Source organism: Carex rostrata, chromosome 12 (assembly GCF_964058835.1).
Source record: "Carex rostrata chromosome 12, lpCarRost1.2, whole genome shotgun sequence".
NCBI lineage: Eukaryota > Viridiplantae > Streptophyta > Magnoliopsida > Poales > Cyperaceae > Carex > Carex rostrata.
The window spans coordinates 10,853,244-10,877,891 of NC_135929.1; the positions used below are offsets into that span (position 1 = coordinate 10,853,244).

Genomic DNA, 24,648 nt, shown 5'->3' on the forward strand with positions numbered 1-24,648 from the left:
AGATAATTATGCAGGCAAACAGTGTTATCAAAACCTAATCGGACCGGTCGGTTGGATCGGAAAAAACGAGATCGGTTAACCTGACCGGTTCAGTTCGCTTGAAGGATCGTCTTTACAATTGAACAGAAAAAACCACTCAATTAACCGGTTTTACTGAAAAACGACAAACTATTTTTTTAGAAAAACACGGTTTAACCATAGTTTCTCTTTTTATTCGTCCATAGAGAAAAAAAAAGTAAGTCACATGTCAATCTCGAGTCTAGTGCCTACTACCTTAGGTCTCAAAGAAATTAACAAGTACGACTTTTTAGATGAATCTATCCTCTACAGACTTACATCATAGGGTGAAAACATTAGTTCATTAGTAGGAAAAAGATAATTATGTACAAGGAATGATTATTTGTATCTCACTAATGTAATATTTTATTTGATCAATGAACTATGCCTACAGGTTTGAACTACAAAAAAAAAAAAAAAAAATGTCAACAGATATGGGGTTACAGTTTAATCTCATTTAAGTTTTATGGATGACCTTGATATTTTAGATATTATAATATAGTCAATAAATATAGTATACACCACAACTATTTATATAGATAAAAAATTATGTATATACACATTTTGAAATAACAATTATTATTTTATTATTTATATTTTGATGAAATTTGTTATCGGATTTTTTTTTTTATATATATTAAAGAACTTGCATCGATTTGGGCTTTTTTATGAACTTAAAATTATCTATATATACTTTTTCATAAAATTTACTATGGAAGCCCTCATCTTATCTTACGCCCCAATTTGCTAAGATAAGATGCATCTTACGCCCCAATTTGCCAAGATAAGATGCAAAGCTAAGATAAGATAAAATGCATATTACGCCCCAATTTGCAGATAAGATGCAAAGCTAAGATAATATGCTAAGCTAAGCTAAGATAAGATGCAAAGCTAAGATAAGATGCTAAGCTAAGCTAAGATAAGATGCAAAGCTAAGATGATGCTAAGCTAAGCTAAGATAAGATGCATCTTATGTCCCAATTTGCAGATAAGATGCATCTTACGCCTCAATTTGCAGATAAGATGCAAAGCTAAGATGATGCTAAGCTAAGCTAAGATAAGATGCATCTTATGTCCCAATTTGCAAATAAGATGCATCTTACGCCTCAATTTGCAGATAAGATGCAAAGCTCACTAGTGGAAAAACAGGAATCAGGATCAGTTATATACACATATCAGTATCGGAATCCAACCGATACTGATGAAGGCGATACTGATACTATCAGGATCGGTTTTTTAATAAAACCGATCTTAATAGTTGTTATCTAGATCGGTTTTTGACTAAGAACCGATCCCGATATGTACTATCAAATCGGTTTTTATATAAGAACCGATCTTGATAGTATTTTCAATTTTTTTTTTTAAATTACATAACAACCGATCCTGATACGTACTATCAAGATCGGTTTTATATTAAAACCGATCTTGATTGTATTTCAGATCAAAATTCCAAAAAAAAAAAAAAAAAAACTTTTAGGATCGGTTTTTAAATAAAAACCGATCCTAAAAGTTTTTTTTTTTTTTTTTTTTTTAATTATGATCTGATAAAAAAAAAAAACTTTTAGGATCGGTTTTTATTTAGAAACCGATCCTAAAAGTTTTTTTTTTTTTTTTAGAATTAGGATCGGTTATTTTAAACAACCGATCCTAATAGTAGTAATCTGGATCGGTTGTTTAAAATAACCGATCCTGATGTTTTATTGAAGCTAAAAAAAAATATTTTTATTTATTTGACCAGCTTCCATATATATTTTGCTGGCCAGCATCCTAAATTTTTTTTTTTTGCACAGTAAGAAGCAATAATCAATTAAATATCATATACACATTCTAAATTAATTATCATACACATCTTAAACTATTACAAAAAATTCATGTACTTCATAAAAAGTTTTGTGAAGCATTACATGTTATAACAAGAAATTTAAATTCAAAAAAAAATTAATTAACAAACATACAATTGACTAATTGGGTTATTTCTTCAATTAACACACATTTATACAATATACACATTTATGCAATTAATGTAAAGCACAACAATAAAAAAATCAATAATTACCTCTTTTGCAATCACATCACTTGAGATTAAAAAAAACCCTAAAAACAAAAACAAAGGTAACAATTAGATGGAAAAACATTTTCCAATAAAAAATACAAAAAAATGTGTTTTAAAAGTATAATAATGAGAAAATTAGATAAAGCTAATACCATGATAATTGATCGGCCGGATGATTAAGTAACTTGAGAGAGATGTCCTCAAAACTGTAAAATAATATACAAACACCATTAATTAATTTTTGAAACAATAAAAAAAATTAAAAACTGGCACAATTGAGCCGGATGTGCGAGAGGCTCGGATTTGAGAGGAAGAGACGGAGAGAAAGAGAGAGAGAGACACGGAGGAGAGGGAGAGACGGAGACAGAGAGAGAGAGACAGAGTACTGAGGATTTGAGAGGGAGATACGGAGACAGAGACGCTAAATTGAAAATGAGAGGCGCGAAATGAAAATAAGAAGAACCCTAGCCAAGCTGGTTATATAGGAAGTTATCATTAGGATCGGTTGTTTATAAAGAACCGATCCTCATAGTATCAGGATCGGTTTTTATAAAACAACCGATCCTAATAGTATCAGGATCGGTTTTTATAAAACAACCGATCCTGATACTAATTTTTTTGAAAAAAATAGTATCAGGATCGGTTTTTTATTACCGATCCTGATACAATTTTTTTTTCAAAATTGGTTCTGCAAAAAAAAAAAAAAAAAATCAGGGTCGGTTTTTTATAAAAAACCGATCCTAATAGTATCAGGATCGGTTTTTTATAAAAAACCGACCCTGATTTTTTTTTTTTTTTTTTTTTTTTTTTTTTTTTTTTTTTTGCAGAACCAATTTTGAAAAAAAAAATTGTATCAGGATCGGTTTTATTACTAAAAATCGATCCTGATAGTATCTGGATCGGTTTTTAGCAATAAAACCGATCCAGATAGTTTTTTTCTTTTATTTGGAAAATCTTTTCATATGGTTATGTTTAAATAAATATAAAAAATTACATATTAGAAATATAAGTTAATTATTTAATAGAAATTTTATTTAATTTTCAAATTCTACTTAAATAATATTAAACAGCAGATAGGTACTATTTGACATTGATATTTCATTAATGTAATTTTGATGAAAATTAATGTAATTTATATTATTAAAATTTATGTGATAATATAATTAATTATTTGACATTAATATTTCATTTTGAAGTCATTTTGACTATTGAATTTTTTTATACAATCATGCATGATGCATCAATGACTTATGCCATATAATAATATACATAGGACTTGAACCCTTGTTGTGTGGGGTTGTGAAGGAACAAATACGAACATTAGCATTTGGTCGATCGGAACTAGGGGTGAGTAAATCGCTCATAACTCGTGAGCTGCTCATAACTCGCTCATTAAAAGCTCGCTTAAACTCGCTCATTTATCCGCTCATTTAAACTCGCTCATTAATAACTCGCTCATTTACTTAATGAGCGAGCATGAGCATGACTCAACTCGCTCATAACTCGCTCATTAAGAATTTGCCACATCTAATCCCTGCCACATTTAATCATGTGTAATTCTGTGTAACATCAACCTTGTCTCATTAAGATTGATAGATAGTGAGCATGGTTTCATATTTAATCCTGTGTAATATAGTGAGCACAATGTAACATTTAATCTTGTGTAATATACTAATATTCATGATTTCATATTCATTTTTTTGTAAATCGGCAGAACCAATGTTGCTTGTTTAAGATGAAGGTTTAATTCTAAACTAGCAATTTAAAATTCCAACTGCTTGTTGCTTGTTTAAGATGAATTTTCATTATTGTTTTTATAATACAAATTTGTAGGTATGTGACAAGGAAATATCTATCTGTATGTCACAAGTAGGACCGTCAAAATCGACAAGACGATAGCTGTTGAATTTTTATTAGTTTCTGTTGGATTATTCTATTTTTGTAATATAATTATATTTTTGTTGAATTTTTATTATATTTTATTTTAAATAAATTATGACAATTTGTTATGATGACTTTTAACAAATTTTGTAATGCGTGGGCACACTATATAATTTTGTTATGAGTCATAAGTCATAACTCGTGAGCCGCTCATAACTCGCTCATTTACAACTCGCTCATTTATCCGCTCATTTAAACTCGCTCATTAACAACTCGCTCATTTACTTAATGAGCGAGCATGAGCATACCCTAACTCGCTCATGCTCGCTCATTAATCACCCCTAATCGGAACCGTTAAAATGAAAGAATGTCATATTAATTTCACCATTATAAAATTTGATACAATTCGGGATTCATTTACTAGTTCATCAAAGCAAAACAATATAGAAACATCGCACGGCCGTAAATAGTTTACGTTGGATCTTAATATTATTTAAGTAGAATTTGAAAATTAAATAAAATTTCTATTAAATAATTAACTTATATTTCTAATATGTAATTTTTTATATTTATTTAAACATAACCATATGAAAAGATTTTCCAAATAAAAGAAAAAAACTATCTGGATCGGTTTTATTGCTACAAACCGATCCAGATACTATCAGGATCGGTTTTATTGCTAAAAACCGATCCTGATACAATTTTTTTTTTTCAAAATTGGTTCTGCAAAAAAAAAAAATAAATAAAAAAAAATAAAAAAAATAACCAGGGTCGGTTTTTTATAAAAAACCGATCCTAATAGTATCAGGATCGGTTTTTTATAAAAAACCGACCCTGATTTTTTTTTTTTTTTCAGAACCGATTTTGAAAAAAAAAATTGTATCAGGATCGGTTTTTTTATAAAACCGATCCTGATAGTATCAGGATCAGTTGTTATAAAAAACCGATCCTAATAGTTTAACTATTAGGATCGGTTGTTTAGAACAACTGATCCTGATACTATCAGGATCGGTTTTTCTAAACAACCGATCCTAATAGTTAAACTATTAGGATCGGTTTTTTAGAACAACTGATCCTGATAGTTCACAAATTAGGATCGGTTGACTAAAAAACCGATCTAACTAGTTTTTAGGATCGGTTTTGTTCAGAAAACCGATCCAGATAGGTATTAGTATCGGTTGTTTCATATAACCGATCCAGATAGGCCGATCCTGATTCATGTTTTTCCACTAGTGGCTAAGCTAAGATAAGATGCATCTTATGCCCCAATTTGCCAAGATAAGATGCAAAGCTAAGATAAGATGCATCTTACGCCCCAATTTGCCAAAATAAGATGCAAAGCTAAGATAAGATGCATCTTACACCCCAATAAGATAAGATGCATCTTACACCCCAATTTGCCAAGATAAGATGCAAAGCTAAGATAAGATGCATCTTACGCCCCAATTAGCAAATAAGTCAACGCACGGGGTATGATACTAGTCAAATGCTCCTAAGATGCATCTTACGCCCCAATTATAATATTTTTTCAAATGCATCTAATGAAAAACTTTTTTTATATTAAAAACAGATGCAAAGCTAAGATAACAACGCTAACACAAATAAAAGCAAAAACGATGTTGTATGTGACATTTACCATCGGCAGAAAAAAAAAAAAAAGGCAAGCGATGCCATTGAACGCGCAGCCACACATCGTTAATCACACTTACTATCGGTTGCCAAACAAAAGCGGTGGCGTTGGGTTCGTCCCACCCGATGACCAAACGACCTCTGTCGATGGTATATTGATTAATGCCATCTGTTTCGAGCCGATGACAGTGTATACACCTTTCCTATCGGGGCGATATGCAACGGTTCGAAACCCGATGGAGGAACGCGATTGCAACCGATAGAAAAGTGTTTTTTTTTTTGTAGTAGTAGTGTAATGTGTTGGTAACTTTGGAGTGGTATTAAGAGGATCCAAACTGAAATTTTAACAAAGCTATTGAAATATTACAAAAATTATGTAATTGACTTGAGTTATATCTCCTCTTATCTTATGTTAAGCTTGATTAATTACCACTTCGTGTCAATTAATTTATTTAAAACCGCAAGGCTGAACAAATACTAATAAATTGCGGAAGCAAAAGTAATATCATAAAAGATATAAGTCATAGAATCCATATCAATAATATAAGGTATCCATACAATTAATCCATTCACAAATATAAAATAATACAACAACTAAGAACGGAGATACATGATCTAATTAACAAATCAGACACATAATGCAAAAGTACCGGCAGACGTCGAAAACCACACAACCTAAAAATAAAAGATACATGTGACATTATCAAGGTCAGCTCCTGGCAAATCCTCACGTCCGATCACCAGTCTCTGTACCTAAAAACCCACAAAACCACCGTGGGTGAGTGACAAAGCATGCAGTGTGGGACCGAGAACCTCCCTTTCAGGGATCTTCTCAGGTCGGAGGACCTTAACTACAAGTCTTCATATGATTTTACAGTTCTATGGTCCGTATGCAATTTTATACGTAATAAGGATTATTTTTACAAATTATTGAAAACCTAAAATGAGAAGTATGGTTTTTACCACGATGACTTCCGTTAAATATAGCTGATACATTTTGTTTTTATTATAGTAAGCCGAGTATATTAAATAAAGAATAATTATTTCTGTACCCGCGCTACAGTACCCGCATTTAGAGGAATAATGTATTATGGTCCCCACTAATTATATTGTGTCCACTAATTATTATTCTTAAAAGATATTATATAGTCTCAACTAATTATTATTCTAAAATTTCAACAGCACCCTTTCAAAGCCTCGGCACTAATTCCGTGTCAATATTTATCTAACAAAAATAGTTGACCTCATAAAAATAAATACTTCGATCAGTGCATAGATATAAATACTTTCAATACTTATATATTAATACTTTCAGTGTCATAAGTAAAAAGAGGAGGGATCTGATTACAACATTATGGCAGTTTAGGTTCCCACAAGCAGTTATGTAAAATTACAACATTGTTTACTATATAGATATAAATACTTGTGTTCTTTGAACTATATACTTAAATATTTGACTATTAATATTAAAAAAAGAAGTTATAGATCTGGAACGATTGTGGTCCCCGCAAGCAATTATGACAGTTTAGGTGCGGGTACGACGTTAGAAATTTCAAAAAAAGGTGCAGGTACGATTATTTAAAAATAATTAATTTATCATTTATATTGTTTACTATATAGATATAAATACTTGTATTCTTTGAACTATATACTTCAAGATTTGACTATTAATATTTAAAAATAAAGTTACAAATCTGGAACAGTTGCGGTCCCCACAAGTAATTATGACTGTTTAGGTGCGGGTACGACATCATAAATTTCAAAAAAAAGTGCAGGTACAATTATTTAAAAATAATTAATTTATCATTTACATTGTTTACTATATAGATATAAATATTTGTGTTCTTTGGACTACATACTTCAAGATTTGACAATTAATATTAAAAAAAAGTTACAGATCTGAAGTGCAGTTATGACAATTTAGATGCGGGTACTCATATCAGCTTCCTTAAATAAACTCCAATTTTTTTAGTTTTTTTAGAGAAAAAAATCCAAAATGTGCAGTAACTTTCAACCATGTGCTCACATTGGTCCTTTAAATAAAACGGGATATAATACCAGCGCTCCTTTATATAAAGCAGGTTCCATCGATCCATTGAATTATTATGCTTTGCTTAAAGGTGCGACCAATGGGACATTATATTATTATGCTTTAACTAAATCGGATATGCTCTTGTCATTCACTGATTATTATGCTTTCTCTACGTGTATTGTCCACACTTCAACAAATACCTTTCTTTTTTCCCTGTCAAATAAAGAAAGTGATTTTGTACGTACCTATCTAAAAAATAGAGAAAATTGTAAAATTGTAAAATTGTAAAATTGTGTCTAAGTACATTTTCTTATGAAGGCTATGGTAATTTACATATTACATATGAGGCTATGGTAATTTAATACAAAAATATAGATTCATGAACTCACATTTTCATACGAGGCTATGGTAATTTGCATATTACACAATGACACACACTATAGACTAATATTTTCATTTTTGAAACCTAAACAGTCGATTTGGATTATGCAACATTCTCTTAGCTAGTATCACTACTACTAAAAAAAAAAAACACTTTTATATCTGTTGAAATCGCGTTCCGCCATCGGGTTTCAAACCGACGCATATTGTCCCGATAGGAAATGTACACACCTATGCTCACTACAGCAAACCGGTCGCAGAAAGTTATGTCGCCGGTCGCAGATAGTCTACCCGGTCGCAGAAACCGAAATCCGGTCGCTGAAGGCATTGCCGCAGATACTCTTCTGATGACGTCACCGGTCGCTGAAAGACGTCATCCAGTCGCTGATACTTTATCAGCGACCAATTGTTTTGGTCGCTGTTGTTTTTTTGCTGACGTCATAAAAGGGTATCTGCGATCAAAAACCGGTCTCTGATACCCAAAACCGGTCGCTGATACCCTTCTGTCAGTTTTGTAAAAAAAAATTTGTTATTTATTTTTTCCCCATTTAATTGGTACCACACGTACCAAACATTCACATCGATCAAACAATAATATCAAATAATAGCTCGATTCAAATATAATATCAAAGAATCATAACATACATAATACCTCGATTCGAATTTAATATCAAATATCGTACAACAATTCAATATTGACATACAACATGATATCATATAACATAAATAAAAAGTCATCACATATGTTACAAACTCCATTAATTAGTTACAAATTTACTTATTTTCTAAAGATGTTTCTTACATTTGTAATGAAACATAAATTTCAGCGAGTTCTCTCCGAGCATGATGATTGGCTATGAATCTAACAAATGCAAATGATAGTAACACCAATTAATAAAAAGTACCATGCAAGGAGGACTTATTGCGAGAAATTTCAGCTTCAAATGATAAGCTGATAGGAAGAAATTCAAATCATATATGCTGTATAATATGTTGTTTTTATATTTTTGAAAAGTCTAACTTTGAAAATAGCTAGAAAATAGCAGAAAAATCCAAATGGAGAAAACTTCGGCTCTAAACCACTTGTTGTTCTGTCCTCTATCTAACTGTGTAAGTGGATTTTGGATTTGGACTTTTGATCAGCCTGCACTGGCTGATCTGTCACAGGAGATCAAGAAGGGATCATAGCCAACTTTAGAAATTCATTTCTAGAGTTTTACTAAGCCAAATTTCATGTTCTTTATATGAAAATTCTCAGGACGTCGTGTTCTATATGCTGGAAAAGTTTCATAAATTTTGGGGCTTCCTAGCTATATCAAACAGTAGCCTAAACACAGAGGTAAACTAGGAACAGTTCTATCATTTTTGCTGTTTTTTTTTCCATTTCAAAGACTGAACTTCAAAAATTCATTAAAAATAGCAAAAAAATCCAAATTGATCAAAATTTGAGCTTAAACTGCATGAAATTAAATCCTCTATCTGTATGTCCTATTTATTTTACCAGAATCAGAGTTTATTTTCTCTGATTTGCCAGTTTTCAACAGAAGGGTATTTTTGACCCTTTTTGATGACAATTGAGTCGATTAATAGGCTTCATCACTGATACCATACAAGACTACCTACACAACTCCAGTATTAAGCATTCAATGTCCATGTCCAAAAAAGACCAAGGAAGTACATTTCAAGCTGAAATAAATGAACATGGACAGACTCAAACTTATATTCACTAAAAGAAAGAATAACCTGAGCTTAGGTCAATATCTCTAGTAATAACCTGAGAAAACAAATCGATTAGAGTCAAATCAGATTTATAAGAAAAAGATTTGGAATCAAAGGGGTATTTACCGAAATTGACCGTTCCTCTTTATATGGCTGGTACTAAGGTCTTCACCTCACTTCATGGCCGTTCGAATTAACAAGCAGTCATGCTAAGTTTACACCTAACAATTGGGGCAGTTTGTTTAAACCCAAGATTAGACATTACTTCTTATTAATTTTAGTTAAGACTACTAATGGATCATCAGTCATGCTAAGTTCACCAGATTCAACTGACAATTGGGGCAGTTCATTTGAACCCAAGAATCCATTCCTCCAATTTGCAACGTAACAGCCGCTTGAACTGTTCCTATGCCAAACTTACCAGATTATTTAAATCATTGCCCCCATTAATATCATAAAAAATTGAACATCTCATACTAAAGGGACTTAAGAGTTACCTAATAATTTGAACAAATAAAGAAATTAAGTTCAATAGCAACGATTTGGTTTTGTAAACGATCCAATAAAGAAATTAAGTTCAGTTTGGCATCTCGTAGCTTTCTGTGATCTTAATAGTGGCGACAAAATCAAATTATTTGCTTTCTGTGATTTGATTTGCTTTATACGACAAAATGAAAATTAAGTTCGATAGCAATGATTTAATTTGATTTGCTTTCTGTGATCTTAAAAGACAAAATTCAATATTAGAGTCAACTCTCTAATTTAACTTGCAAACACAAATCAAATAAAATTAAACAAACAAGCATTGAAAACAACCTCAATTTCAGCACAGAAGTCTCTTGATTTCAGAGGTGCGAACGAGCCTGGAGGGTAAGAAGAGAAACAGTGGAGAGAGAGTGCGAACGGCGCGGCGATCAACGGTGACAGGCGGCGGCGACGCTTTTCTTTGCGATGGAGGTGAGTGGAGGAGAGAGGGAACCCTAGCGGCGCCTGGTGCTGTGCGACGCGAGATGCAGGTGAGCGGAGGAGAGAGGCCATCGATTTTTGGAGAAGGGTTTGGGGTTCCGATCGATCCTGCGTCGTTTTGAACAAGGGTTCTGTGGAGAAGAAGGCGCGCGCGCCTTTATTTTTTTTTCGCGAAAATCTTCTGCGACCGGCGTCTGGTCCGGTCGCTGATACCGGTCGCAGAAAAACCTTTCTGCTGTAGTGGCTATCGGATCAAAACAGATAGCGTTAATCAATATACCATTGGCAGCGCATGTTTGGCCATCGGGTTTGACGAACCCAACGCCATCTCTTTCGTTTCACCAACCGACGGCAAATATGATTAACGCTATCTACTGAATTTCAATAGCCAAGGTCAATAGTGTCTCGCACCATTTGTTTTGTCTGTGTTAGCTTGGCAAATCCTAGAATTCTATCGGGTCATTAATTTCTGGGCTGATAGTTTATAAAAGAAATTAATAACGGGATGACAAAATTGAAAATATATTGGTTGAACTGGTTTCTAATAGTAGAAAATTAGCAGTTGAACTAGTTGAGAGACTATTCGGATATGATGGCTTGGAATACCATAACATTTCTCAAAAAATAATATACAAATAATGAAACTAGAAGATAAATACTTTGGAAATATTGAAAATAGTGTATTGTAAACACAGTACACTGATTGTATAGCCTACCACGAATTGCCCGCCTCTGACACTACAACAACTTATTAGTTTACCTATACGGCTATACGTGCGAACGTGCGAATTGGGGACTAGAGACCACGATTTCCGCTCCTCGAAAACGTGGTTTTGAATTATCTTTTATTTTCGAAAGTTGAGTCAAGTCCGTCACATGTTGACTTTCATTGTCTCAGATCTGCGCCCATCGGACGGCTCAGATTAAATTAAAGATTTGAACTGTTTGAAATTAAATTTTGTAGAGGCCAGAAATAAAATGGATCTATTTTATTTAGGTAGAAATAAAATGAATTTTATTGTATTTCTAAAATAATAGTTTAGAACAACGAAATATAAGTCATTTGTATTGATAAAATAAATAAAAAAATTTCACTGAAATAATTATTAAAGTCTGGCAAAAACAAATGGAAACCAGAAATGAGGTTATTAGACATCTTAATTCGCAAAAACACCAAAATTTTATGACTTGGCAATGTAAACTTCCCTCACAAGAAAATATAAGGATTGTTAGGGTCTAATATGAAAAGTTAAACATCCTAGATTATAAATATGCTATGTGATATCTTTAGCTTACACTTAAGGCAATCCATAGGAACAAAGCAGAAGATAAACCTTCTTCCCTACTATACCTACAACCATGGTACGTAAGAACTATAATTACTCGTCTTATACATGTAACCTTTTGTTTCTATATATATTTTTTAAGAAATATCGATCGGTTTCCATAATTAACATATCATTCAAATATATATTGTATTTGTGTTTTCTGTATGCATACAGTCTACTCGAATAATAAAGAAGGGTCCATGCGGTAGTGCCAGAGGGTCAGTGAAAGAAATGGATCTTACAGGCATTATTCGCATTGTTAAAATTAGTATCTACCATAGCGAAGTGATTGATTCTCTTACTGTGAATTTTGAACATAATGGCATCAAGAAATGCACCGACCGATGGGGCGGAGATGGAGGAAACCTTACTGAGGTATGATCCTTTTGTAGATTTATTAATATGTGGCATTTTCTTACTGTAAAGATCAATCAATTATTACCAGACAAAAGAAACGGAAAAGAACAAAGTTATATGTTGAGTGAACCACTTTTATTTAGATGGCTGAAGTAAATTAATTGAATCGTACTCAGCCGAGTCGGTCCGATTCTCAAATATATGAATTGCTTCGAACTTGACTTGATGTTTTTGGGGTTTTTTGAGGTTGGGTATAAATTTCTTCAATTTTTCTTATTTTCGAGTTGTTTTGTGAGAAAGAAGAAAGAGTCTTCAATCTGCAATTAATATTGCACGTATACAATCCAAGGATGAACCATAGGTCGACTCTTTTATGATGAGACTTTTATTTTTCTTCTTTAGTTGTTTCAGCTAATAATCACCACCTCCCTTTACTCTTCTTCTTTTTATGATATATATATATATTTTTCTCGTTTAACTGTTTGCTTTTATTCCTTTTTTTTTTTTAGAGTTAACAAGTGGCCTTAACAATAGTTTTCAACTAATTATTTATTTTTACAATTTTATTTATATATTTTAAGTACAAAAATTGTTTCCGTAAAAAAAAAAAAATCCAAGTTTCTTATACGAATCAGCCAATCCCGATCAATTCACCAGATTCCTAATCCGATTTTGAGCATTGTTCTCAGCTATTGTACTCGTCTTCAAAGCAATACTGATTTAAAAAAAAATTATGGAGGAAATCCCTTAATTAATTCAATGCCTCAATTTTTGCTTGTAATAATGAGATATTTTTTATTTTGTATATATTGAAATGGCCACTCAACAATACTACTCCAGAACTCTGGCTTAAAAATTAACAAGTTATTTGTTATTTTTCAATTTCATGCATGCATGTAATTATATTTGTAAAGAGGAAAATAAAATGTTAGTTGTGATTTATATCATTTGATCTACATTCAGAAGTAAATAAGTTGTTTTAATTTAACAAAATATCAAGATACTAAAAAATCATCAACACAAATTGATAGTTGTCATTTATAAAAAGTTTGATATATGGGATACATATATTAATATTTTTGAGTCATGATGTAACAAATCATTCGCATTCTGGTAGATGGGGCCAATATTCAATTGTTAACCTTTCAAATATTATTAAACTTAACAAGAATAAAATGTTCGTCTAAACTATTGTGACATACACACACACGCACGCACACAAATCTGATTGTACTTGGACCCTTCTTTTTTTCAAAATTGGCCGTCAATTTAAATAATGTTTATTTTGACTTAATATATATTACTTGAGCACTTTTTCTATCAGTGTATACCAATGTCATACTGTTTTCGGTAAAAAAAACTCTAAGCCAAGATGACACAATCAATTTATAAATATTTTAACTCCAATGTCTTTCTATGTTAAGAACATCACAAGTTAAGCATTTAATAAAAAAATGTAATAAGATAAAATCATGGTGTATGTTACAAGTATTAATTTCATGGAATAGTGTATGCAAGAGGATAGATGTTAAAATGCCGCCTGTCTTTTATTCATTATCGTGTCTCATATTCTTTATATATGTTTTTAAAGTACAAATAATTGATATGAACAGCTGAATGTTATTTTCAAATTAAAATTTACTTGGAAACCAAAAAAATTATATTTTTTACAATTATTTATTATTTTTTTGTATGTACAAAATCATTGCTTCTAAACTATTAAAAACAATAATTTTCTACACTTATCTTAAATAATATTACTTTTTAAAAAAATATAAAATTTGGTATCCAAGTATATTTTAGTATAGAGATCATGTAATGTTATTCGGATCGACAGTTTTGACTTTCAAAAAGTAGACAAAAGATGTGAGGCACGAATATGTGAGACATTTGGACCCTCCTTTGAACTTTTGGTGGTTCCTTGCAAAATTAGTCTCCTAATGCATAATTAAGACATTTTATTCACACATAACTTACCAAGAATTAGCTACTAACTAAAGTTATATTTATATTTATAGATCAATCTTAAAACAGACGAGTACATTAAGTCTGTTGAAGGTTACTTTAATAACGACTATAATGGTCATGAGGTTGTGATGTCACTGACACTGGAAACAAATTTGGATGTTTATGGACCATATGGCACGGAAAGAGGACAACCATTCAAACTCCATGGTCCGAGGTACAGTCAAATCATTGGATTTCATGTACACTGTGAAAAGTATATCAACGCTGTTGGAGTTTATGTCCAAGTAAGTGCAACGTAACTATATATATATTCTCTTTTTCATAAATTACTCTTAAATGTTTTTGTATTTCTTTGTTGACGGCGTATCTCCGATGTAGGATAGAATCTATTTGATGATCATCTAATTCCTTGATATTAGCAAGTGAGAAAATTTGTGCACGTGCATAAATAACGATTTTAAACTTTCTTCTTTGTCTTCTGATTTAATCTTTGCACATTTCAACAATTTTCGTTTTTTTTTTTTCTTTTCACACATGTACATGGAGCAATTTGAAGTAAACTAAAGCGGCAGTTTGGATTATGGAATTTTACTTTAAAAGCCTTTAGAATTATTATGTTGTATATAACGAGAGCTAATACATTGCAAAAATAGTTTTATTAAATTTCAATATACATAATGAAAAAATTTAAAATTATGAGAGTGACTATATAACGTTTTGATAAAGTTAGATTCAAACTATTTAATTTAAATTAGCACAAACTTTAAAGTGGACTCCATTTAATTTAAATAGTTTATAATTTTTTTTTTATCAAGTCCAGTCTTTATAAAGTGAACTTTAGGTGGACCCATTATATTTTCATATACTGTTTATATTTTCATATACTGTTGATATGTCCGGATTTTATAAAAACTTGACATGTTAGATATGAAGACTTTATATATTATATATACAAGAGTATAAAAACTTACACTCGCTAACTAGCGTTACTGTCCTTCTAAAATTGGTTCCGGACAAAAGTCGACAATGATTTAAAAAAACAAAACCTAGCTATCTGAAGTATTTGACATTTGTTAAATCAATATAAAGTATTGTAAAGTTTCAGTCTGCATTTTACCCTGACAACCTCACTCTATATATATATATATATATGCTAATATTTGAGATTTCATGATATCTTTTGAATTTATTATTTTTAAAACACTACATGTAAAAAAATTATTATTTTTAGAATGATTCCTAACTTAGTCACAAGACAATTGGAAATATAAATAGCATAAGGTCTCAAAAACCTATCATATAAACTTCAAACTTTGATTAAGTAGCTCAGTAAATTGGTTATGTAATGAACTTGTAGAATAACAATTTTCACTATTTTAGAATTTTTTTTTATTATTTTTTATGATTTATGAAAGGTGACAAAAAATGGCTCAAAAATAAAAGAGAATTGTTAATGTTTTTATGTTACTTTTTGCTATCTTTCATAAATCATAAAAATAGTAAAAAAATTTCAAAATGATAAAAATTAGCATTCTACAAGTATATTACATAAACAAATTAGTATTAGTGTTGTAAATAATGGTATGTGGTCATCGGACGGATAGGGTACTGCCAAGTGATTAATTGAAAATAATTGGAAATAATCGGCTAATTAATTGAAAAAATCAATGACAGTTTAGCCACCGCCAACAACTAATCGGCCGATTAATCAGCCTAAACAGACGTTTTTTACAACACTGATTAGTACGATGTAGCCTAGACCGACTTAATTAGTTTACCTACGAATATTGACAATATTGACACATTTACATGCGAATTGGAGACTGAAGGAGATCGAACGAATTCCACCTTGTACTAGCTAAAATATAAATGATGCCAAAATGATAAGGAAGTGAGAATTTATAGTACTCCAAAAACATAATATAAGAGGCACGGTTTTCCATTTGCCTTTAATTTTCTCGCCGAAGCAAGATCAAAGAGGAACCCTCCTCGGTGGGGAGAGGGAGTCAGCGAGAGAGATGGGGACGTGAAAATGGAGAGGAGAGGGGGCGGGGTTCTCCTTTTTCCTTCTCCAGGATGGAGAAAATGGAGAGCGAGATAGATTGGTGGGGGAGGGTTGGCAGAGGCAAGAGGAGCCCTCCTCTGGTGCGTGATTCCGTGAACGGGAGAGAAGAGGGAGACGGGGAAAGAAGAAAAATCAAAGGATAACATGGCTCAGGATTCATGCTACTGTGATCCAAGGGTTGAACAAATTCTGAAATTCAATTATAGTCTCCTTTAATTGATCTATGGTCCGTTTTGCTTATAAAATCCGAATCGAAGTTTCATACAAATTCTACAATTAAATTCGTACGTATATTTTGGACTTTTATTTCTCAATTTAAGATCCGAATAATTCAATACCAAATAATATATATATATATATATATATATATATATATATATATATAGAGTACGGCTAACGCGCTTCCTCTAGCATATGGGCTAAAATGCTTCCGGTGGAAATTTGAAATTTCAAAATCCAAAAAGTCGATCTGAACCGTTCATCTTCTTCTCCATATTAATATCTGCTTGGAGACCAAATTTTACATTTTTCTGAAATTTTTTACTATTTATTAAGCCATTTTGAAAATCGCTGATCCAACGGTAGCTTCTGATTTTTACTGTTTGGTAAGCCACCGTTGGATCAGCAATTTTCAAAGTGGCTTAATAAATAGTAAAAAATTTCAGAAAAATGTAAAATTTGGTCTCCAAGCAGATATTAATATGGAGAAGAAGATGAACGGTTCAGATCGACTTTTTGGATTTTGAAATTTCAAATTTCCACCGGAAGCATTTCGGCCCATATGCTAGAGGAAGCGCGTTAGCCGTACTCTATATATATATATATATATATATATATATATATATATATATATAAATTTTATAATTTATTCGTAGGAATAATCCATATATTTATATTCTTGATTGGAACTCAATTTATTTTAGTTTAGTTAGATTCTATACGAATATTCGTTGTTATTATTTATAATTTGTTCAAAGTTTTGTATATTTTATTTTTATCCAATCTACAATCGAAACAAATTAATTAACGAAACTTGCGTATGGCAATTGCTATGAATTTTCATAAGTTCATGATTCCCAACGGGTTTAATAATTACCTTATAAATTTCTAATTTTATATTTTTAATTTGGTTATCATTATTTCTTTATTTCCAAAGTGTTGTAATTTTGTATTTTTAAAATTATGTGCCTTTAATCAACAACTCAACGGAGATTTATGCGAAGGTTCGTTGTTGTATTTTAGATCTCTATAACTGCATCCAACTTTTATTAATTATTGATTAACATTTTCATTTTGATAAGATTACATAATTCTAACGGGTCACACAAGACGTATCTTATTTTTATGAAAATTCTTATTTATAACTTTACTTTACAATTTTATAAGTTTAAATTAAAATTGGTTTAATCAGACCCTTTCAATTTCTGTATTTTTGGCATTTATCGTTCAATTGTTTCTATTCATTGAATTTTCATTTCAGTTATTGATTATAATTCTATAATTGTTTATTTAAGTAATTCGTTAGTAGATCTTATTTTATTAGGCCTTAGTATAAAATTATCTTTCAAAATTTACAAAATTTTAGATTAGTTCCTATTTTATTATCAATAATTCGTTTAAATTTATTACTAATCCTGTTTATAATACATTTAACAATAATTAAAATTACAGGTTATAACAATTTTTTTACATGAGGTCAAGAACCTTTAAACTTTTATTTACTACATTTATTTGTGGTCTCTGTATGTAGTCAATTGGTGGTTCTATAATAGAGAAAGGTAGATTCATGTATCCCAATATGCAAGAGAAAGAAATGGATCCTACGGGCATTACTCGCATTGTTAAAATTATTATCTACCATGGGACCTATATTTATAGTCTCATTGTGGATTGTGAACATAATGACACCACACGATGCACCTACCGATGGGGCCGCAATTACACATACAATAATGAGGTACGAGCCATTTTCAGACTTAGTAATAGATGCCACTTTTTATTGTAAAGTTGGATGAATTATTTTGAAATTATAAATTCTTAAATTACTACATAGCTAGATAATTAAATTATTATCAATCAAAATAAATAAATAAATAAATAAAATGTTGGGAGAACCACATCTAATTAATTGGATAAAACAATATATTTTTATTTAGGCCGGGTTTTTAACCGAGAGCTCTATAATTAAATAAAATTAATAAATAAAAACTAGAGGATTGTTCTTAGCACTTGTCATCACAGCAATTGTTCTTAAATATTGTCAGGGAAAACATTCCTTAATTAATTTAGTGCCTATATATACTGTTTTTTGAAATAATGAGATATTTTATTTACTATATCTTATAAATGGTCACTCTAACAATACTACTCCAGAACTCTAGATTCAGAAACTTCTTGACATATATATTTGTAAAGAACAATAGAAAACTGTTAGTTCTGATATATACATCATTTGATCTACATTTATATGTATATCAGTTTTTTTTATTTACAAAACATCAAGATACTGAAGAGTCATCTACGCCAAAATCTTGATAGTAGTGATTTTTAAATGTCAATACTCACTTGTCAACCTTTCAAATATTATTAAACTTTACCAGTATAAATTGCTCATGTACACTTGTGATATAAATATCTTATTATACTTGGACCCTTCTCTTTTTTCCAAAATTGGCCATCAATTTAAATGTTTATTTTTGGCTTAATATATATTAATTACTCAATAACTTTTCGGTAAAAAAGTCAAGCAAAGATGACACAAATACCAAGTTAGGTAATCTAATAACTCGAAAGTATTTAATATAAAAAAAAAACCGTAATAGGACATGGTGTAAGTTAAAAGTATTAATTTCTTGGAAAAGTATACATATTATTTACAAAGATACCAATTTTAATTTGGTTTTTCTTGTAAAATTTTTCTCTCAATGCATATATATTAAAGCAGTTTTAATTACTCATAACTTACCTAGGAACATTTAAACCTACAAACAAGCAGTTATGTAACTGTCTAAAGTCTTCTCTTACTTGGTTCTATTTTTTTGTAGGTCAATTTTGAAACAAACGAGTACATTACGTCTGTAAATGGCCACATCCACGGGGTTAGACATTTGGAATCGATTTGTTTTGTGAGTTCACTGGTACTGAAAACTAATTTGAGGGTTTATGGACCTTACGGCATAGATCAACCAGGTTCGAAACCTTTTGAATTTTCTGTGCCTCTCGGCAGTCAAATAATTGGCTTTCATGGATACCGTAGTGATGAATCATTAACTACTCTGAATTTAGTCAACGCTCTTGGAGTCTATGTCCGGCAGGTAGGCACAACTATCGTGTTTTTCATCAATTACTCTGAATTTATTTCCTATTTCCTTGTTGTACAAAGGATCTTTCTGAAAATTATATTTAAATTAATACAAGTTTATGATAATTCGCATATTAGGATTCTACCCGTACTAAGAATCTATATTTTAATTAAAAAGTTCAAACAATTGATCCGAACCATTAAACATAATATTCATATAAAAATATACTTAGTGACTAAATTTAATATGTTTTCATAATTTTTTTCTATTTCATAATATCAGAACCATCAAACAATTGACTCCAAGTCCCCGGATTATGGTAGTCCTTTGATGTTTATGGGCTCAAATTAATAGAACCATTTTCAACTGATTCAAATTGGTCTTTTAAGAGGCTCCAATTGTCAACAGAAATAAACATGGGTGACCATTGAAATAATTGGGGCTTTTTTATTTACCTAGTATGAAAATATTTTTTCTTTGTTACCTCAAAAAAGTAGTTGTGAAAAACAAAATTTAACTCATCTTTATTGATAAAATTTATAAAAGAGCAGATGATTATATCTTTGAGATAATTTATTGTAGTTCACCTTAAATTATTGTTTAGTGGAAGACAAATATATGGTAGTGTGAAAAATGAGGACAATATTGTTTCTAGAGTTTTTATTATTTTATTTTATTACATTTGGTCAAGATCCTTGAACATTTGGTTTCTATTTTATTGAAATATTGGTTTCTAACATAGAATGTACATAACATGTATTTAGTGTTCTCTGTATCCAGTCAAATGGTACTATAACAAAGGAGGGGCCATTCCTTGGTGACGGTGGTATAGTGAAACGTATGGATCCAACGTGCATTACTCGCATAGTTAAAATTAGAATCTACCATGGTTACCAGATTAATGGTCTTATTGTGAATTTTGAACGTAATGGCACCACTCAATGCACTGGCCTTTGGGGCAAAAATGAAGGAACGTTGGATGAGGTACGAACAATTTTCTGCTTTTATTTAGTAATATATGTCATTTTTTTTATTGTAAATTAAGATCGATGAAGTTCAAATGACTGATGACTTTTAATTTATAATTATATATTCTTAAATTAGTGTTTGAATAAATTAATATCAAACAAAATAAAAAGTTGGAACAACCAGGTCTAATTAGTTGGTTAATTAATTGTCCTAATTTGTATACACAAGGGCTCTGTTTTTTATTTTTACCGGGTACTAAAAAGAGAGAGCTCTTTACATAAAACAAAATTAAATAAACTAATTAAAATCTGCGGATTATTGTTCTCAGCTTTTGTACTTTTCATCATAGCAATTAACAATACACGACTGAAGCATTTAATATGTTAGGAACTACACGACGGCCATTTTTATTAATATCCTTAAAAAAACTAAATTTTAAAAATAACCCTACATTTAATTTTTTATTAAAAATGCCCCAACCGCCAGGCCCACGGGCGGCCCAAAACACAAGCGGAGCGCCTGTGGCTGGTGCGCCCCATGGCCCTTTTTTTTTTTTTTAGAGATCTTAGTATTTTGATTTGAATAATTTTGTGAAAAAAAAGTTTTCTTATTTAGAGTGTATGTCAAAAAATAAAATATTTGATATATTTACGAAGTGATGTCGTAAATTTTTATAACTTTGATTTTTTTATTTTTATTTTTTTTGTGAACTTTGATTTTATTTGTCAGTTGGATATCACAAGTCTAAATATAACACTAATAAGGACTTGACTTTTATTATGGTTTTTATAATATATGTATAATATACACATACACATACACATACACATACACATACACATACACATACACATACACATACACATACACATACACATACACATACACATACACATACACATACACATACACATACATATATATACATATACATATACATATACATATACATATACATATACATATACATATACATATACATATACATATACATATACATATACATATACATATACATATACATATACATATACATATACATATACATATACATATACATATACATATACATATACATATACATACAACTGAAGCAACTGAAGCATTTTTAATAAAAAATTAAATGTAGGGTTATTTTTAAAATTTAGTTTTTTTTTAAGGATATTAATAAAAATGGCCGACTACACAACTGAAGCATTTAATGAAAAAAAATAATAAGATAAAATAATGATGTAAGTTGAAGGTACTTTTGTTTTCTTGGAACAATGTAATTGTTGTATATACAAAAGTACCAATATGAAATTTTTGGTTGTTCCTTGTAAATTTTGTCTTAATGCACAATTTAGAAGTTTAATCATTCATAACTTACCAATTAACAGTAGAAGTTACTAAAAAATAATTATGCGCATGCATAAAGTTTTCTCACAAGTTTTATGTTTTTTTCAGATAAATTTTAAAACAAACGAGTACATTAAGTCTGTAAAAGGTAACTACGGGTCCACTAGTATGCTTAATTCACTGGTACTGGTAACTAATTTGGACGTTTATGGACCATACGGCATGGGAGAAGGGCAATCCTTTGAACACACTTCTCAGAACGGTCAAATTATTAGCTTCTTTGCATGTGTCAGAATGAATCATGTTATCGATCTTGGAGTCCATATCCAGGTATTTACAACATTTATGTTTGTCAAAACTACTCTGAAACTTTTTTTCTAATTAATTATTCTTTGTCATCTTCGTAAGCCTTTCTGTCAATTATATTTACTGCCAAGGTACCAACAATAAGTAAGTCGGTGCTTTGCGGTGGCAGTGGGGGTTCAGCAAGAGATGTGGACGACGTGTCTGCCATTTCTAGAATTTGGGATGTCAAGATTCGATATGACGATACTATTCATGCTCTTTCTGTGGGTTATGTACTTAATGAATATTCTTATAAAGAAACACCACTCTGGGGCGGAGAAACAGGAAAGCTGGCTAAGGTACAAGATTCTTGCACCAAACATAAACTCCTCTCCTGGGGCAATTTTACAATTTTTAAATATTTTTTTTTCTATTCTTTTTAGTATTGCATATACATACAAAAGAGCAAACGAACTGTTTATAAAAATTAAAAGCTACAAACAAACTGTTATTGTATTGTTGTAAATGTAACTCGGATTGTGAATGGTATAGGATGGGAGTTTATATAACCTGATTTTAATTTCTTATAAAGGAGTATACAAGATTTTACAAGGCTTTGATATATTTTCTCAATCTTAGTCACGCCTCACTTCTCTGATGCTCATCCTATTTATAAATATATGTCGGTACTAAAATTTCTAAATTTTACATATTTATTCTACCGACATTATTAATATGTTAGTACTAAAGTTTTTAGATTTTACATATTTATTCTACCGACATTATTAATATATGTTGGTTGATTTCTCTAGAGAGTACATGATATGTACATGTCTTTCTAACTATGATATGTTACACGAGTATAGAACTTTATCGGATAATACAATTGCATTATAACTGGCTATATATCTTCAATACACTAGAATTGATTAATGGGCTTGGGCTTTCCGATAATTAATAATTTTTACTGGGCTCCTGGAGTCGTTGCTGTCAATTTCAATAGTTATGTGCATAAAGTTTTCTATATGGTTTTGTAGATCGATTTAAGATACGAAGACATTAAATCTGTGAGAGGCTATGTTGGCTACTTCGGTGACATATTTACTGTGAGGTCACTGCAACTGATAACCAATTACGGACGAAGTTACGGACCATACGGCAAGGAAGAAGGGACTCCTTTCGAACTCTCTGCTTTTGACGGTAGAATCATTGGTTTCCATGGACGCTCTGGGGAGTACCTCAATGGCATTGGAGTTTATGTCAAGGTACGTACTAGTATTACTTCTCACAAGCAACTCTGAAACTTGTTTATATATGTTTTATGCATTTGACATCTTCATTATATTTTAATTCGTTTTCAATTGTTTTATAATTAACAAAATGTGTTATTATTAAGTCCAACGGCTATACAATCAAATAGCAATCTGTTGAGGTTAATTGCAGCCGTTGATTATTGTGTGAAGGAATTAAACTTGACTCATCAAATTTTGCAGTGGATTAAAGCTGATTGATGGCACGATTTTGAAGGTCAAACGTGGTTCTTCTTGGACAAATAAAATATGGATTTGAAGCTTTATTCAATTTTAAGATGATGAAAGTTTCAAGTCTATTAGAATTTCGTACAGAAACTTAATTATGGTTTTTGAGTGATGTATGCGTGGGTAATTGTTATCTCAAAATTTTGTTTTTCAGTTTTATTTTTTTATTTATGAAATTCTGGAGTTGGTATTCGATTTTTATGGCTATAAAACAGTTGCCTTGTAATTTAGGGTATTATAAAACAGTTGCTATAGAAAGTTATGGTTTTTGAGTGAAGCATGCCGTGAGAATAGTAAGAAATTATATTTAATAATGATCTTAAAAATTTTAAAATGTCAAATTTATTTTATAAGAAATCAACCAGTCAAAAATAATAAAAAACATCAATGCATTAAAATAACTTATACATCTTCATTTTTTTTATAGCTTGACGTTGTATTAAATGAGTTTGAACATTTTAAAATTTTATATGTACATGCATCATTCATGATCTAGCTAAATATCTTGAATTTGTCGCTTGAAACAAATTCGAAAGTTTTTTAAGCTTACTTTACCAAACCTTTTTTATGAGCCTACCACATCCTAACCTCACTCATATTATAGGAAGCAGCTAATAGTCCCTAGACTTCAATCCCCCAAAAATTCTCGAAAATTCCTGTAAACTAATGGACCAAAGTCAGTAAACTAAAACACTAAATCCTGTAAACATAAAAACTTTTCATTTCTATGTAGTCTCCAATAACCTCCACTTTAACAACTTTAATTGCTTTGACCGGAAT

General features: G+C 30.7%; 2 protein-coding genes across 2 annotated transcripts in view; both read left to right on the forward strand.

The window, feature by feature from the left end:
• The window catches only part of LOC144562554 (jacalin-related lectin 19-like), a 60,819-nt gene that overhangs the window by 28,191 nt on the left and 7,980 nt on the right, over positions 1 to 24,648 (forward strand). The gene's annotated exons all lie outside the window — the stretch shown is intronic.
• Positions 12,022 to 24,145, forward strand: LOC144562548 (mannose/glucose-specific lectin-like). The gene is made up of 10 exons (XM_078311740.1): positions 12,022 to 12,080; positions 12,221 to 12,421; positions 14,422 to 14,655; positions 18,187 to 18,393; positions 19,481 to 19,750; positions 20,519 to 20,722; positions 22,154 to 22,375; positions 22,483 to 22,689; positions 23,368 to 23,595; positions 23,824 to 24,145. Exons 1-10 carry the CDS (start codon positions 12,078 to 12,080, stop codon positions 23,839 to 23,841), a joined length of 1,794 nt encoding a protein of 597 aa, XP_078167866.1. The 5' UTR covers positions 12,022 to 12,077; the 3' UTR covers positions 23,842 to 24,145.